The 13,026-nt window shown below is 35.3% G+C and overlaps 1 protein-coding gene across 1 annotated transcript in view; it reads left to right on the top strand.

Annotated features, from left to right (window-relative positions):
* LOC123563663 (E3 ubiquitin-protein ligase UBR4-like) overlaps positions 1 to 13,026 on the top strand; it is a 148,208-nt gene that overhangs the window by 38,363 nt on the left and 96,819 nt on the right. The window contains 13 exon segments of the mRNA XM_053524052.1: positions 623 to 708; positions 2,302 to 2,542; positions 2,952 to 3,075; positions 3,412 to 3,514; positions 4,513 to 4,657; positions 5,041 to 5,243; positions 5,677 to 5,859; positions 6,180 to 6,302; positions 6,813 to 6,953; positions 7,917 to 8,008; positions 9,431 to 9,650; positions 10,532 to 10,613; positions 11,288 to 11,363. Of these exon segments, the coding sequence (XP_053380027.1) occupies positions 623 to 708; positions 2,302 to 2,542; positions 2,952 to 3,075; positions 3,412 to 3,514; positions 4,513 to 4,657; positions 5,041 to 5,243; positions 5,677 to 5,859; positions 6,180 to 6,302; positions 6,813 to 6,953; positions 7,917 to 8,008; positions 9,431 to 9,650; positions 10,532 to 10,613; positions 11,288 to 11,363 (1,819 nt within the window).

Here is a 13,026-nt window from a genome sequence, read left to right as displayed (position 1 = left end):
ATGTCAAAGCACAGAATGCCTTTCCACGGCTTACTGGTATAGGCCACCGATTTTGAATTATTTCCTTGTCATCACTGTGTCTGAAACCTCATAAGGGATGTGGAATTCTTTCACATGAGGATGCAATCCAGCTGCCAAATGGAAGGTAGGTGGTTCTGGCCATACCAGTAATAATGCCCAAAGGGGCACATGGTGTTTTCTCCCAACACAAAAAAACTGGAAAAGTGGCTTTAGACAGAAATTGTCAGTGTGACTTACAACCCAGCAAAAGATTCACAGAGCATAGATAAAGTACTTGATAGTTTCAATATGTGACAGTAATCTGTATCAGATCCTTTCTGGGTAATAGTAGTAAATAAATTTTTTGTTTGTTAAAATAATTACCGGCCTAACATCCGGTTTGGTCTTGTTAATATATAAAACTGCTGTGTTAGGGAACTCAGAAAATGGGGAATGAGTGGGTACACTGGAGATGGGGAATGAGTGGGTACACTGGAGATGGGGAACTCTTGCCTTGAGAAGGCAGTACTAGGATAAATACTTTGGTAAGGGGAGATGGTGTTAAATAAAGGAGTAATTTTGACTTTAAAAATTTATAATGTCTATATTTCTGTATTTTCAGACAAGACATTTGATGAGTTATCGGTAGCTTTGTCAAGGTTTAACCACAGTCTAGTGGCTAGAGGCTGTATCAGTGACTCACTACAGGTGATTTACCACATTTTCATATACAGTGAAACACCGCTCCCTCGAGCATCGATGACTCGAGCACCCGGGCTAGCTCGAGCAATTCAGGTGGTCCCGGCCGATTTCCTTCTATTTTCGATGTGAAATTACCATGGCTGGGTCGAGCATCGATAACTCGATCGCTCGAGCATGACACCTGGTCCCAGTGTATTAATTTATTCTTCGTTTCTTCTGGCAAGCTCGAGCAGAGGTGTCAAAATTTTTCACACCTTCGGCAGTCAGAATGTATCGGTTAAACATTTCCATACACCGGGAGAATTGCGTGGTCTACTCCCCAACTATCTTAGGTGTTTGTTTGTCGGTATATTTCATCTTATAAAGAGATTAATTATTGATAAAAGGCTGAAGAAAAGTTTTATTGATCAAATTTCGATCAATTACTGATCACTTAAAACATTTTTTCTTCGGGATCGAGATGGTAGTTATGAGATCGTAGTATTTTAATCAGCAGTTGTTTGCATGCAAATGAAGGAAATAATAAAGCCTTTTTATAAAACTGAGACAATAATTCTGATACGCATTTGTTGATAAATAAAAATAAAAAAGTCTTAGTTGTTTCTTCACATGTGCCATTTACAAATTACATATTGAAACATCTATCATAGATAACGTTAATACGTTTTTTTTAAGTGTCACATGTATGGTATTATTACAAATCACCGTTTACTCTGCAAATGCTCCCGATGACAACTGGTAAAAAAACCCCAAATTTTCTTCGTATGTTGGTCAATGTTTGGGTCGCTCGAAACCACGGATAACTTGAGCATTTTGCTCATCCCCTGCCGACCTCGAGCGAGCGGTGTTTTACTGTACGTCTGTGTGTTCAGATAACTACAGCGAGACACCATTCACTGTAGTTGTAAAGGGTTGAGTAATTTGTTCAAGTTTTCAAGGATTTTGAGCAATCTAAACATTGAAAATATAAGGAGAATGGCATAGACTACATGAACTGCTTGGTCAGCCCTGTTGTTCAAGCTGTCAGTGCATGAGCGAACGTTGCATATCTGTAACTTATTACATTTATACAATAAACAATATATCTCTTTATTCTTGTATAAACTGATTGTTTGTTTGCGCAGCGATAAAAAAGTTAAACATTCAATGCTGGTGAATTTGGAAATGGTTATTTTAACATTGCAGTACTCTAATGAAAACCCTCATTTTGATTTCTGAACCTCAGTTATAACAACCAAATTTTTCAGTCCCGACACGTTCATTAGATCCTAGTTGTGTTGTGTTTGTTGCTTAAAGTATGAAATGTATATCTCTCTGACGTATATCATGTAATATGATATCTCCGCATCGCTGCACTGTTATACTCACCATATTAACTGAAATACTGTTGAAAAACGGCGTTAAACCCAAAACAAACAAATACTCATCATATGTATATTCTCCCGGTTTTTGTAGTAATCGTAGTAGTTCCTTGATAGCATTATAATAAACAAGCTGCTTTATTTTGTGTTGCGTTGATTATTATTCATAAACAGAACAAATTCTACTGTACTTTATAATTTTAGATTATTGAAACATAACTCTTTTGCTCATCCGTAGGACTCTCTTCTGATTAACCTTGGTGTGAACACGAATGAGGGAGACATTTGGCCTCTGACACTGTACCCACGAACACTCGCTGTTTTAGCGGAAGTTCTTCTTTTGAGACAGCAGAGAGAACGCGAGGCAAAACAACTTGTCAGTCAGACCGAGACAGTTATCATTATGATATGGACACGATTTATGAACACGCTTACCAACAATATTCTCTCTTCCCACAGTAAAACAGACCCCACAGAAGGTAACATTATTCTGTCATGTGAGATTGTTTCTTAAGGTTTTACACTTCTTACAGGAATTAGTTACAGTTTTGTAAAAATAGTAGCAATACTTATAAGCGTAATATATATCAGATTGAAAAAACAAATTAACATTTTCTGACATTGTCCAAACAAAGCAATATATTAGTGAAAAAATTTCAGTTGTTGAATCATCTTTTTTGTCATGAAAATGTTTTCTTAATGAAACCAATAGAAACAGTCAAGAGTGATTACAGTAGCATTTATAGTCTTTCTACACAACTGTACTAGAATAGAATTAGTAGATGCTAAACAAATGTCCTACTTTTCTTGTATACATATTTTGTATGGAAGGTGGTTGTTGGGTAGACTAAACAAATGTGATTTCAGCAATGTTATTTTTGTATACAGATGTGAATGTGGAGCACATGCAGTTGTTGTTGTTCCTGTTCCACAGCCTGCACTTGATGCAGAAAAAACAGCTGCTGCTACAACTGGCCCAGAATATAATACGAGTGGAAGCTATGGACAAAAGGTGAGTTATTGGACAAATGATAAAGTCAAAATTGTGGACAGAAGCTGAGTCAGTTTGGAAGTCAGAGATAGAAGATGAGTTAACAGAATAGAGTCTGATTGGAAGTTGTGAATGGAAGCTGAGTTATCAGAGTATAGTCATAGTTGAAGCTATGGACTGAGGAGAGTTATCACAATAAAGTGTAAGAGAAAAAAATCACTGCTTTACTATATTGAAAGACTTTTGATTTGAAGACGAAATCTCCACATGGCAGTGATGTTTGTATTGTAAAGAAAACAATTTTCATTACAATTTTAAAATTTCCTTGTCAAAAAGCACTATAAATATTTTTTTCAGACTTTTGCTGGAGACTGTTCCAATGTCACTGGGTCGTCTGATGCTGATATTTGAATATCTGCTGCACAATTTTTATGATCCACCTGCTGAGCTCCTTGAACAGGTAACAATCCTTAGTTGACTAATGTAGCCCACCTGGTTAGGTTGGTAAAGTGTTTGCTTGTGTCAGGGAAAATTCAGGGAAGTTGAAAGTTTTTCAAGGTCGAGGAAAAAGATTATAATTTACAGTAAAACTGAACTAACTTTCCAGTAAGAAAATGTCTTATAGAGATTATCTCACTGCTTTTGATTTCATATGATGAAAGAAAAAAGCATTTGTTTGTTTATGTAATATACTGTAAAATCATTTAATTTGTGGGCTTTCATTTTCATGGTTTTATGAATTTAAGAAGAAAAGATAAAAAGAAAATTTGACTATTCGTAAGGATTTAATTTGTTGGATAGATGCAACCGGGACATCCATGAAAATTTATCCCCAATTGATATAAAAAAATTTCATAGCATGTAATAAAACTCAGGGAAAACTGAACTTTGGAAGAGCTCTGAAATTTTGTCTGGTAAAAACAGAGTGTGGATTTAAAAAATTCAGCAACTTGAATATTGCTTTGATCTTAAATTAGAGCAAAGCGGGGAGCTTCAAAGCAACTATTTTGCTGAAGACGTCCCCCTAGCTCAAGCCCTGAATATGTATAACTATGGCATTACTCTAGGGAGACCGTGAGACTACAAAGCTTGCTTGTCAATAGTTTGAATTTAAGGCAAGGTGAATGCTCTTCATACTTGGTTTTTACATAAAGGGACACATATCTCATACTTTTTCTAAACAGACAGGATTAATAGCAGGTATTGTAAGAAATTTCCTGTAAAAATCTTCCTAAAGAAAGTAGATACTCATAATTAAAGTTTGGAGCTTATCAAAATGGTTAAGTTATTATGGACAGGAATTTTGTCCTGATTCACTTTTGGTAAACTGGAGTTGCTATATTAAATAAATATTGCAAAATGAAAATTCATCTTTGAAATAGAAATGCATCCTTGATTGAGGTTTGAAATGAAATGAAGCAAAAATTCTACTTTTTGATGCTTTTCCTCTTGTATCAGGTACAGTGGAACTTGTTCACAGTGCATACACTGAACCAGGGTGCAGACCAGGACTTAAACCTGACCAAACACAGCATGTGGTTCCAGATACCAGAGGTAGAAGACAACTTTAGGAAGTACCTAACTCCACAAGAGGCCACAGAGAGTAAGAGTCTTAACTTTCATAAGAACAATGGTTAAAGCAACATTTAAATTTGTATGAAACTGTATGTTGTAATGGCAACTATGGTGGTAGTCTTCTATACAGCCACCATGAAGATAAAATACTGGTTCCTAACCAGTAAAGGTCTTTAAGTTTATTCTAATTTATACAAAACTGGAGAATCTGATTGGTTTATACTGAGTATAGTGTGGAAGTTGAGCAATGGGAACCTTATATTTTGAGACTGATCTCACATATCTTGTTACACAAGTTCTATCAAAAGGATTAAATTGTGACACAACCACCTTGGCAGAATTGGAACTCTTTTTTTTTTTTTTCGTGAAATAAAAAATTATATTTACTAAAAATAACTTTTTCTTGTACAGTTGGAGCGATGAAGCCTAGATTCTATGAGGTTGGTCCGGTCACTGTGAACAACCAGCAGACACCTAGAGTGGATGGATTAGCCTGTAGTTTCCTACTGTCAACGTCAGAACATCTGGACTATTGTCAGTTATACAATGCTTGTGTGTCCCTACTTCTGGCTGGGACAAGGGCTGACAAAGTCAAGGATAAACTGTCCATACTGGTAGGTAGATGTTCAGGATTTTTTTTGTGTGTAAACTCATAACAGTCTGAATCTGGTTCTGCAAACGGGGTACAGTTTGAAAATATTTTGTACACTTAAATCAGTCCAGAAGAAATTTGGTAAAGATTAACTAGCTATTTTTATAAAATGGTCCGCAAATTAATTTAAGAAAAGAAACACTTCTTGTGTTTTAACCCGTAGCCTGCTGGCGCCAAGTGATTCTGCCTTTGCAGCCAGTGTAGACCAAGATCAGCCTACACTTCCATGCAGGCTGATCATGGCCTGCTCTGTTTGCTATGCAGTCAGTAAATTTTCAATGAACACCCCTTCAAATAGTAAATGGTACTGCCCAAATTGAAGGATAGACCAGTTCATTTTAGGACTTTAGCAGGCTGAAGGTTAAACAACAAAAGCTTTAATCTCTGTTTTTCAGGAATCGTGTATGATACAGTATCATTTCAACACAATGTGGCGTCTGTTGTCATGTCTGCCACCATCTTTGGAGTTTCTGAGGATCCTTGAAAGTGACACTATACAGATGTCAGACTCTTATCTGCTACATACGTTAAGATGGGCTCCACGTCTTGGACACAAGGTTTACCTTGGCTGGATAAAGGTATTGTGTAGTGAAATGTTGGTATAAATATAAATTTTGTGATGATTCTGTATTTTATTATAATATTTTTCCATATATCAGTGTTTTTGTAAGTTTCTTGATGACTTGCATTGTATATGAATGTCACCATAAAATTGAGATTGCAGACCAGTCTAATCTATCAAGAATCTGATTGGTTGTTTCTGAACACATGATTGAAATTGACCAATGGTAGGGTTACATTTTTTGACTGTTCTCCTATCTCAGTTTTACATCTTCATATACTGAACTGATGTATATACCTATTAAAAAAAAATAACAAATAGATGTTATGTTTGCAGGATAGCTTGGTAAAACAGGGCCTTACAACACAACAAAGTGAGGCGCTACTGACTGGAGCTAACAAAACCGCAAACAGTGTGAACTATGATATCAGGCTTGGAATGAACTTAATACAAGATATGGTAATATTTTATGTTGTACTTCCACTTTGATCTGTAGTTTGTTTAGACACAGGAGTTCACTGAAACAAAAAGTTCAGTTTTGACATTTTACCCCAGTGAATATTTGGTTTTGTACGTCAGTTGTTAAATATTTCGGTAACACAGACATCACAAAAAAATTACAGTGCTGTTTTACTTGTAGTTTGCCTTCTAGAAGCCTTAGCAAATTTTCTTCAAATACTGAAATATTTCTATTTTGTTTTTAATGTGATTACAGACTAACAATTGTATAATTTATGAGACAGGGTGAAAATTAAGAAATATATACCATTAGATGTTGTAATACATTTTTGCACGTGTAAACAATTATACATTAAAAAGTTAGTAAATTAAATTCAGTTTGCTTTAAGACTGGGATGAAGAAGTATGGTCAATTATTTGATAAAAGTTGAAAAGAAAATGAAATAATTGTTCAGTTTTTGTATACTGTTTTTAGAGAATTGATATTTGAACTGTTACTTTTATTTCTAGAAGAGTACTAATCTACCCAAGACATCACAGGGAGAAATCCTACCATCAAACAGACTTCCAGGTCTGCTGTCTGTAATGTTGCTAGATATGGTTGTTGCCAAGTTACAGGTGTCTCTGGATGAAACTTTCAGTAGGGCAATGGTAAGTGTAAACTGTTGCTAGATACGGTTGTTTTCTCTATTAAACATTTAGTAAGGCAATGGTAAGTGTATACTGTTGCTAGATACGGTTGTTTTCTCTATTAAACATTTAGTAAGGCAATGGTAAGTGTATACTGTTGCTAGATACGGTTGTTTTCTCTATTAAACATTTAGTAAGGCAAGGGTAAGTAAAACAACAGTACATTACATATCCATCTACAATAATGAACTCCTTTGGAAAGACAGAATATGTTTGTTGTACAGATGTTGTTGCTCTGAAGAGGTTATTTACTTCAATATTTATCTAATGGGAGAGATATGATCTGTTGTGTAGAGAAATGTTTGCTCTTAACCCTTACCCTGCTAAATTCTATACTGAACTTGTCCATCTTTCAATTTGAACAGTTTCATTAACTGTTAAAAGGTGTACTTGCCAAGAAGATACTGACTGAATAGCGAGCAGTGCAGATCTTGATCTACACTAGCCGCAAAGGCAGAATTGATTGTGTCCAGCATGGTAAGGGTCAAGAGATGTCTGTTAGCAGAAGTTATACCATGTTTAACCTAAGTTTTGGGACACAGAAAATATTTTTGTTACTGTCTAGAATAGATATTTATAGAAAAAATGTCTCCAAACTTGAGGGACATTGATTTTACCTGTGAGGGTTTAAAAGGCTAATAAGACCCATCACACCAGCTATTGTCACATATGTCCCAAGAAATAAATCATGTTAGTTATTTTGAAACTGCAAGTCAACTTTGTACTATGCTTACTCAAGTGACTGGTGGGTGTATGTAGTTCTGTTTAAAGGGAGACAAAACTTAAGATGGAGTACTTTCCGAAATAGGGCTGCAGTTATACAGTCTAGGCTTTAAACTAACTTAGTAAATGTCAAATTTTAAATGAAATTCTAGTAGGTAATGATATTTCATCGGCATTAAATTTCGTGTTTTTGTTTTTCAGTCTGATACAGATCCTCATAAGACTATGGATATTGCGAAGGATCTCATACCAGACACACTTCTCCTGGTGGAGTCGTACAGTGTCTTTGTGAGGTAACATTCTGATAAAATTGGAGTATAAAAATGTCAAACAATCATTATCTTCATTCTGGAAATTTGTAAAATTTATCAAATTATTTCTTTTAGGTTATAAAAGTACAGCTATCAAGTCTTCAAATTTGGTTGGTTATTTAACTCTTGCAAAAATTAGTGGATTGTAATCAGAACGGGTTTAAAATAACCAACCAGTTTTGAAGACTTGACAGCCTTATGGTGGTTTTGGTCAGTGAAAAACATGGTTTTGTCAGGGAATATCATTTTTAGCTCATCTGATTTTTTGAAAAAAAATGATGAGTTATTGTCATCACTTGAGCGGTTGTCGGCGTCGGCGTCGGCGTCTGCGTCGGCGTTGCCTGGTTAAGTTTTATGTTTAGGTCAGCTTTTCTCCCTAACTATCAAAGCTATTGCTTTGAAACTTGGAATACTTTTCACCATCATAAGCTGACCCTGTATAGCAAGAACATAACTCCATCTTGCTTTTTGCAAGATTTGGCCCCTTTTGGACTTAGAAATTCAGATTTTCTTGGTGAAGTTATCTGTTGTTAGAGTAGCTTTCTCCTAAACTATCAAGCTATTGCTTTGAAACTTGAATCTTTTCATACCATCATAACTGTACCGTGTACATCAAGAACATATACTCTCTCTTGCTTTTGCAAGATTTATGCCCCTTTTGGACTTAGAAAATCGTTTTCTAGGTTAAGTTTTATGTTTAGGTCAGCTTTTATTTCCTAAACTATCAAAGCTATTGCTTTAAAACTTGAACACTTGTTCACATATTTGACCCTGTGTTAAAGCAAGAAACATAACTCCTCCGCTTTGTCATATGCAAGAATTATGGCCCTTGTTGATTAGAAAATATCAATTTTCTTGGTTTAAGTTTTATGTTTAGGTCAACTTTTTCTTTAAAGATCAAAGCTATTGCTTTGAAACTTGCAAACTTTTCACCATCATAAGCTAACTCTGTCTTTAAAGCATCAGAGAATAACTCATCCTGCTTTTTGCATTATAATTTATTGCCTTTTGGACTTATAAAACATTTTCTGGTGAGTATTATGTTTTAAGGTCAACTTTTCTCATAAAATATTAAAGCAATTGCTTAAAAACTTGCAACAGTTTTTAACATTATAAGTGATCTGTACATTCAAGAAAAAACTCTATCAATCTTTTGCAAATTGATGGCCTTTTTAACTTAGAAAATATGGGTAGTAACAATAGTTTTAATTAACAACAAAATACAGTATGGGGGTTGCACCGCAAACGGTTTGTCGGTTCTTTTTCAACAAAGTGGCATCCCTGAAAGTGGTGGACAGTACATTTGATATAGATCTTAACCTGCATAAACAACAATGCAGCATGCTTGTTAAAATGAATCTAACTCATTACTGTCATTTCATGAGTAAAATGTTATCATTTCAGGTCAAGTATTTTGAGTCAGCTTAGCACACTGGAGGAGGATGCCATGTCACCACGGCAACTAGAAGCCATCTCCTTGGTGATGAGTATATCATCTAGTCGGGCCAGCAAGGTGTCGGTCTTGGGCGCAGGACTGAAGGCAGCCCTGCCAAACCCAATCAAAACTGTAATAGAGGCCTGGAATAACAGTGCCAACACTGAGTACCCTAGCATTGGAAGCTGGGTAAGTTCTCTCTGACAAGTTGGTATCACTGTAAGCCAATTTAGAATATAACTGCTGCCTAAAATTTCTTTTTTGCTGTTTGCTACCTGCTCAAATTTTGTTAATGAAAGGATTTGTTGGTCTGTCTGAATCATATTTTAACCCCTTTAATTACTAAAAAATGTGAAAATTGACTGTGTCTGTTTTCAGGCTTCAGTAGTCCTTATCCAGTGTTAACCAGACTTGGCCACAGTGTTTGTGGGCATAATATCTTAGACAAGTATCCAGATACTCTTAGTTAGTTCTGAGTTATGGCCCTTGAATTACTTAAACTTGTAAAAATTGACAGTGTTCAATAATAAATCAAGCAGTTTCTATCCAGGGTTCATTAAACTTAGAATGTTTATGGCTATATTATCTTGGCCAAGTCCGATAATCAGGCAGATAGTTTTCATTGCTCTGGAGTTATGATGCTTTAATTTGTTGAAATTGAGAAAATTGACAACTAGTCAATAAATAGAGAAGTTTAAAAGTCAAAAGTAATTTGCTGTGACTGGCATATATTGTGATACTTTGCACTCTTATTTTTTTATATCGCTTTATAAAGCTTCAAAGCCTTTGACACATGTTTTTACAATCTTAATGATGTAGCATGTAGAGTTTGCCTATTGGCACCTTCAAAAGAGCAAATGTTACAGAAAGCCTAAATAAGTAGTCATATACAAATTCCATAATATTCTTGAAAGAACAAAATTTGAAATGATTATTTAATCTTTGTAGAGAATCCATTAACTACTTTGTCTGATTTGTTCAAAAAAATGTCTGAGAGCAAATGCAAAATGCAGAACTGTATAAATGATATTATATGAAACCTTGATCACAAAATACATGTATATTTACAGAGAAATGCCTTCGCTAATGACATATTACCTGGAGAGAGTTATACAGATGCTCTACAGAAAGCTCATGTTGCAAAACTTTCAGGTAATATTTCCTGTTATTTGTTTATGACCCCCCCTCCCCCTCCCCCTGTCTAGCATATTATGCCTTAGACTGCTGTGCCATTATCAGAGGTAATAAAGCATCATGGATTTTGAGCTCAACCTTGAATTTGGCTAGTGACAAAACTTCATTTGGTTTAAACATATTTTATTAGCGAAATACATCGTATACGATTTGTATACAATGTAAGAAATTCAGAAATGCGCTTAGGATAGGGTCGAAAGCCAAGGCATATTTAAGATGGGTCTCCAAGCTCAAGTTTTATATCCCTGGACCTAGAGCCCAAATTCTGTACATGTATTTAAACATTCATGTTACTGTAGTACCAAAAATTAAAGACTTTTCTGGAGCAGAATTCCAATGAAAAAGATAGTTTTGAAGAATTTGCTGTTTTAAACCTTTTTAGACTTACAGGTGTTGATGAAATATGAGCCAAGGGGTTACAAGTTTGATTAGCCAGTTGGGCTTAGTTTCTTGGTAATTTGGTATCTAAGTACATGATCATATAATCGTTGTTTAGCCCTGTATAAGTTTTTTTCTTTTTTACTTTCACTTGGAAATGACACCAACTGTTAAGGAACTTATTAAAATTAAAATCTACATTTTTTGTAATTAATCTGTTATTGGTGTTCAAAGTGGTACTTCCTATATTTCAGAGAGCAAGTTTTCAGTGAATGCTTCAATGAGACATGTACTACATGCACTGTGTAGACTGGCAACAGACCTCTTCACGTAAGAGCATTAACCATTTGTCCAGTTTATTGAAGGACAGAGTTATATTTTTGTCATTCCTGTTATGGATTGAATATACAGATATGTGATAGGCAACAGCCAGTTTTAGCTTACCTGAACTTTGTACAGATTGAGCGATTAGCCCTTACCCTGCTATCTTTCAATTTGGACAGTACTATTAACTGTTAAAAGGGGTGTTTATCAAAAAGATACTGACTGAATGGCGAACAGTGCAATTATGATCAAACTGCACAGATGTGCAGGCTGATCATGATCTGCACTGGTCGCAAAGGCAGAATCAGTTGTGCTCAACATGTTAAGGGTCAGTGTAAGTGGATGGTCTTTAGTCTTTTTCATCTGATGTCCTGCATTATTTTTTCTTAAACATCTTCTCCTTTGGAAGTACATGCCAGAATTACACCAAACTTGGTCAGTTTCATCCTGACTTGATCTGTAGCATCCTCGCAAGGTCTTCTCTCGGAATTTTTCAAAGATTCCATTTACTTCTTTTTATGGTCTACCAGAGTTAACATATAAAAACCTTTAAACAATTTCTTCTTATGAACCAATGGAAGGATCTTCCAGAGCTCCAGATAAGCTTTTGGTGCAATTGGGTATTTACCCATCACTTTTTGTCTGAATTGGGTATTGGAAATTTGAATTGGGTAAAAATAATATCATTACCCAGCCTTTTCAGAAGTAATTGGGTATTTGCTAAAACCAATTGGGTATTTTACCAATCTCGCACTAACAATTGAGTATTTTTTTGCTTACAGTATACATGGTATATATCATTAAACAGGACTGACTAAGTATTTTAATGGCACCCTTCAATGTTTGATACAAAAATGTATTTAAAATTGTAATGAATGTTTCATACTGTTGTTTTCTTTTTCACTTTTAATGCAGTCTGAGATCAGTTCATCCACAATATCCCGAACGATGTGGTCACCGCAATATGCATTCTCCCAAAAGATGTCATCCAGTATTGGAGACACTACATCGTCACAAACAGATAACTGTCATTGTTGAACAGCAAAATATCCCTCTAATTTGTTTGTTTGTGCTGCAACAATGTTTTTTCCTGCAACCTCTTTACATTTTATCGGCGTAAAATTGTTTACAAAGCATCCAAATAACACCGATCAGCCGACTGAATGGTCCTGTTATTTTTCCGATAAATTGCAACCTGTTCTGCAGTAACGTATAACCAGTCAGTCAAATCTAGCGTTAAAGTCTCGTACCCGTTCTAGTTATAAGGAAAATGCGATACGCAAGCTATTTTTTACGAATTGGGTATTAGGAATTTTAATTGCGTTTCAGTACGCACACTGTATGAATTCATTTGGGTTTTCTGCAATTTTAATTGCGTAAATACGCAAATATGCAGCTTATCTGGAGCTCTGGATCTTCACTAAACTTTGTTTGTAGCATTCTTGATTAGCTCTTTCTTAATTTTAAAAAGATAGTACTGCTTTGCGTCTTTAGGTGCCACCAAAGCTTAAAACAGAAAAGCATGTGAACAATCTCCTAAACAGTTAATGTATCTTCACTAAACTTTGTCTGTAGCATCTTAGTATGGACCTCTTTAAAGTTTGTTTGAATGGTTCCGCTTGGTCCCTTTTGAGGGTCACAAGCTCACACAACAGAAATGCCTTGAAAG

The sequence above is a fragment of the Mercenaria mercenaria genome, chromosome 15 (assembly GCF_021730395.1).
Source record: "Mercenaria mercenaria strain notata chromosome 15, MADL_Memer_1, whole genome shotgun sequence".
Classification (NCBI taxonomy): domain Eukaryota; kingdom Metazoa; phylum Mollusca; class Bivalvia; order Venerida; family Veneridae; genus Mercenaria; species Mercenaria mercenaria.
Note: the sequence above shows the minus strand (reverse complement) of the source record. Positions and strands in the feature narration are given on the sequence as shown.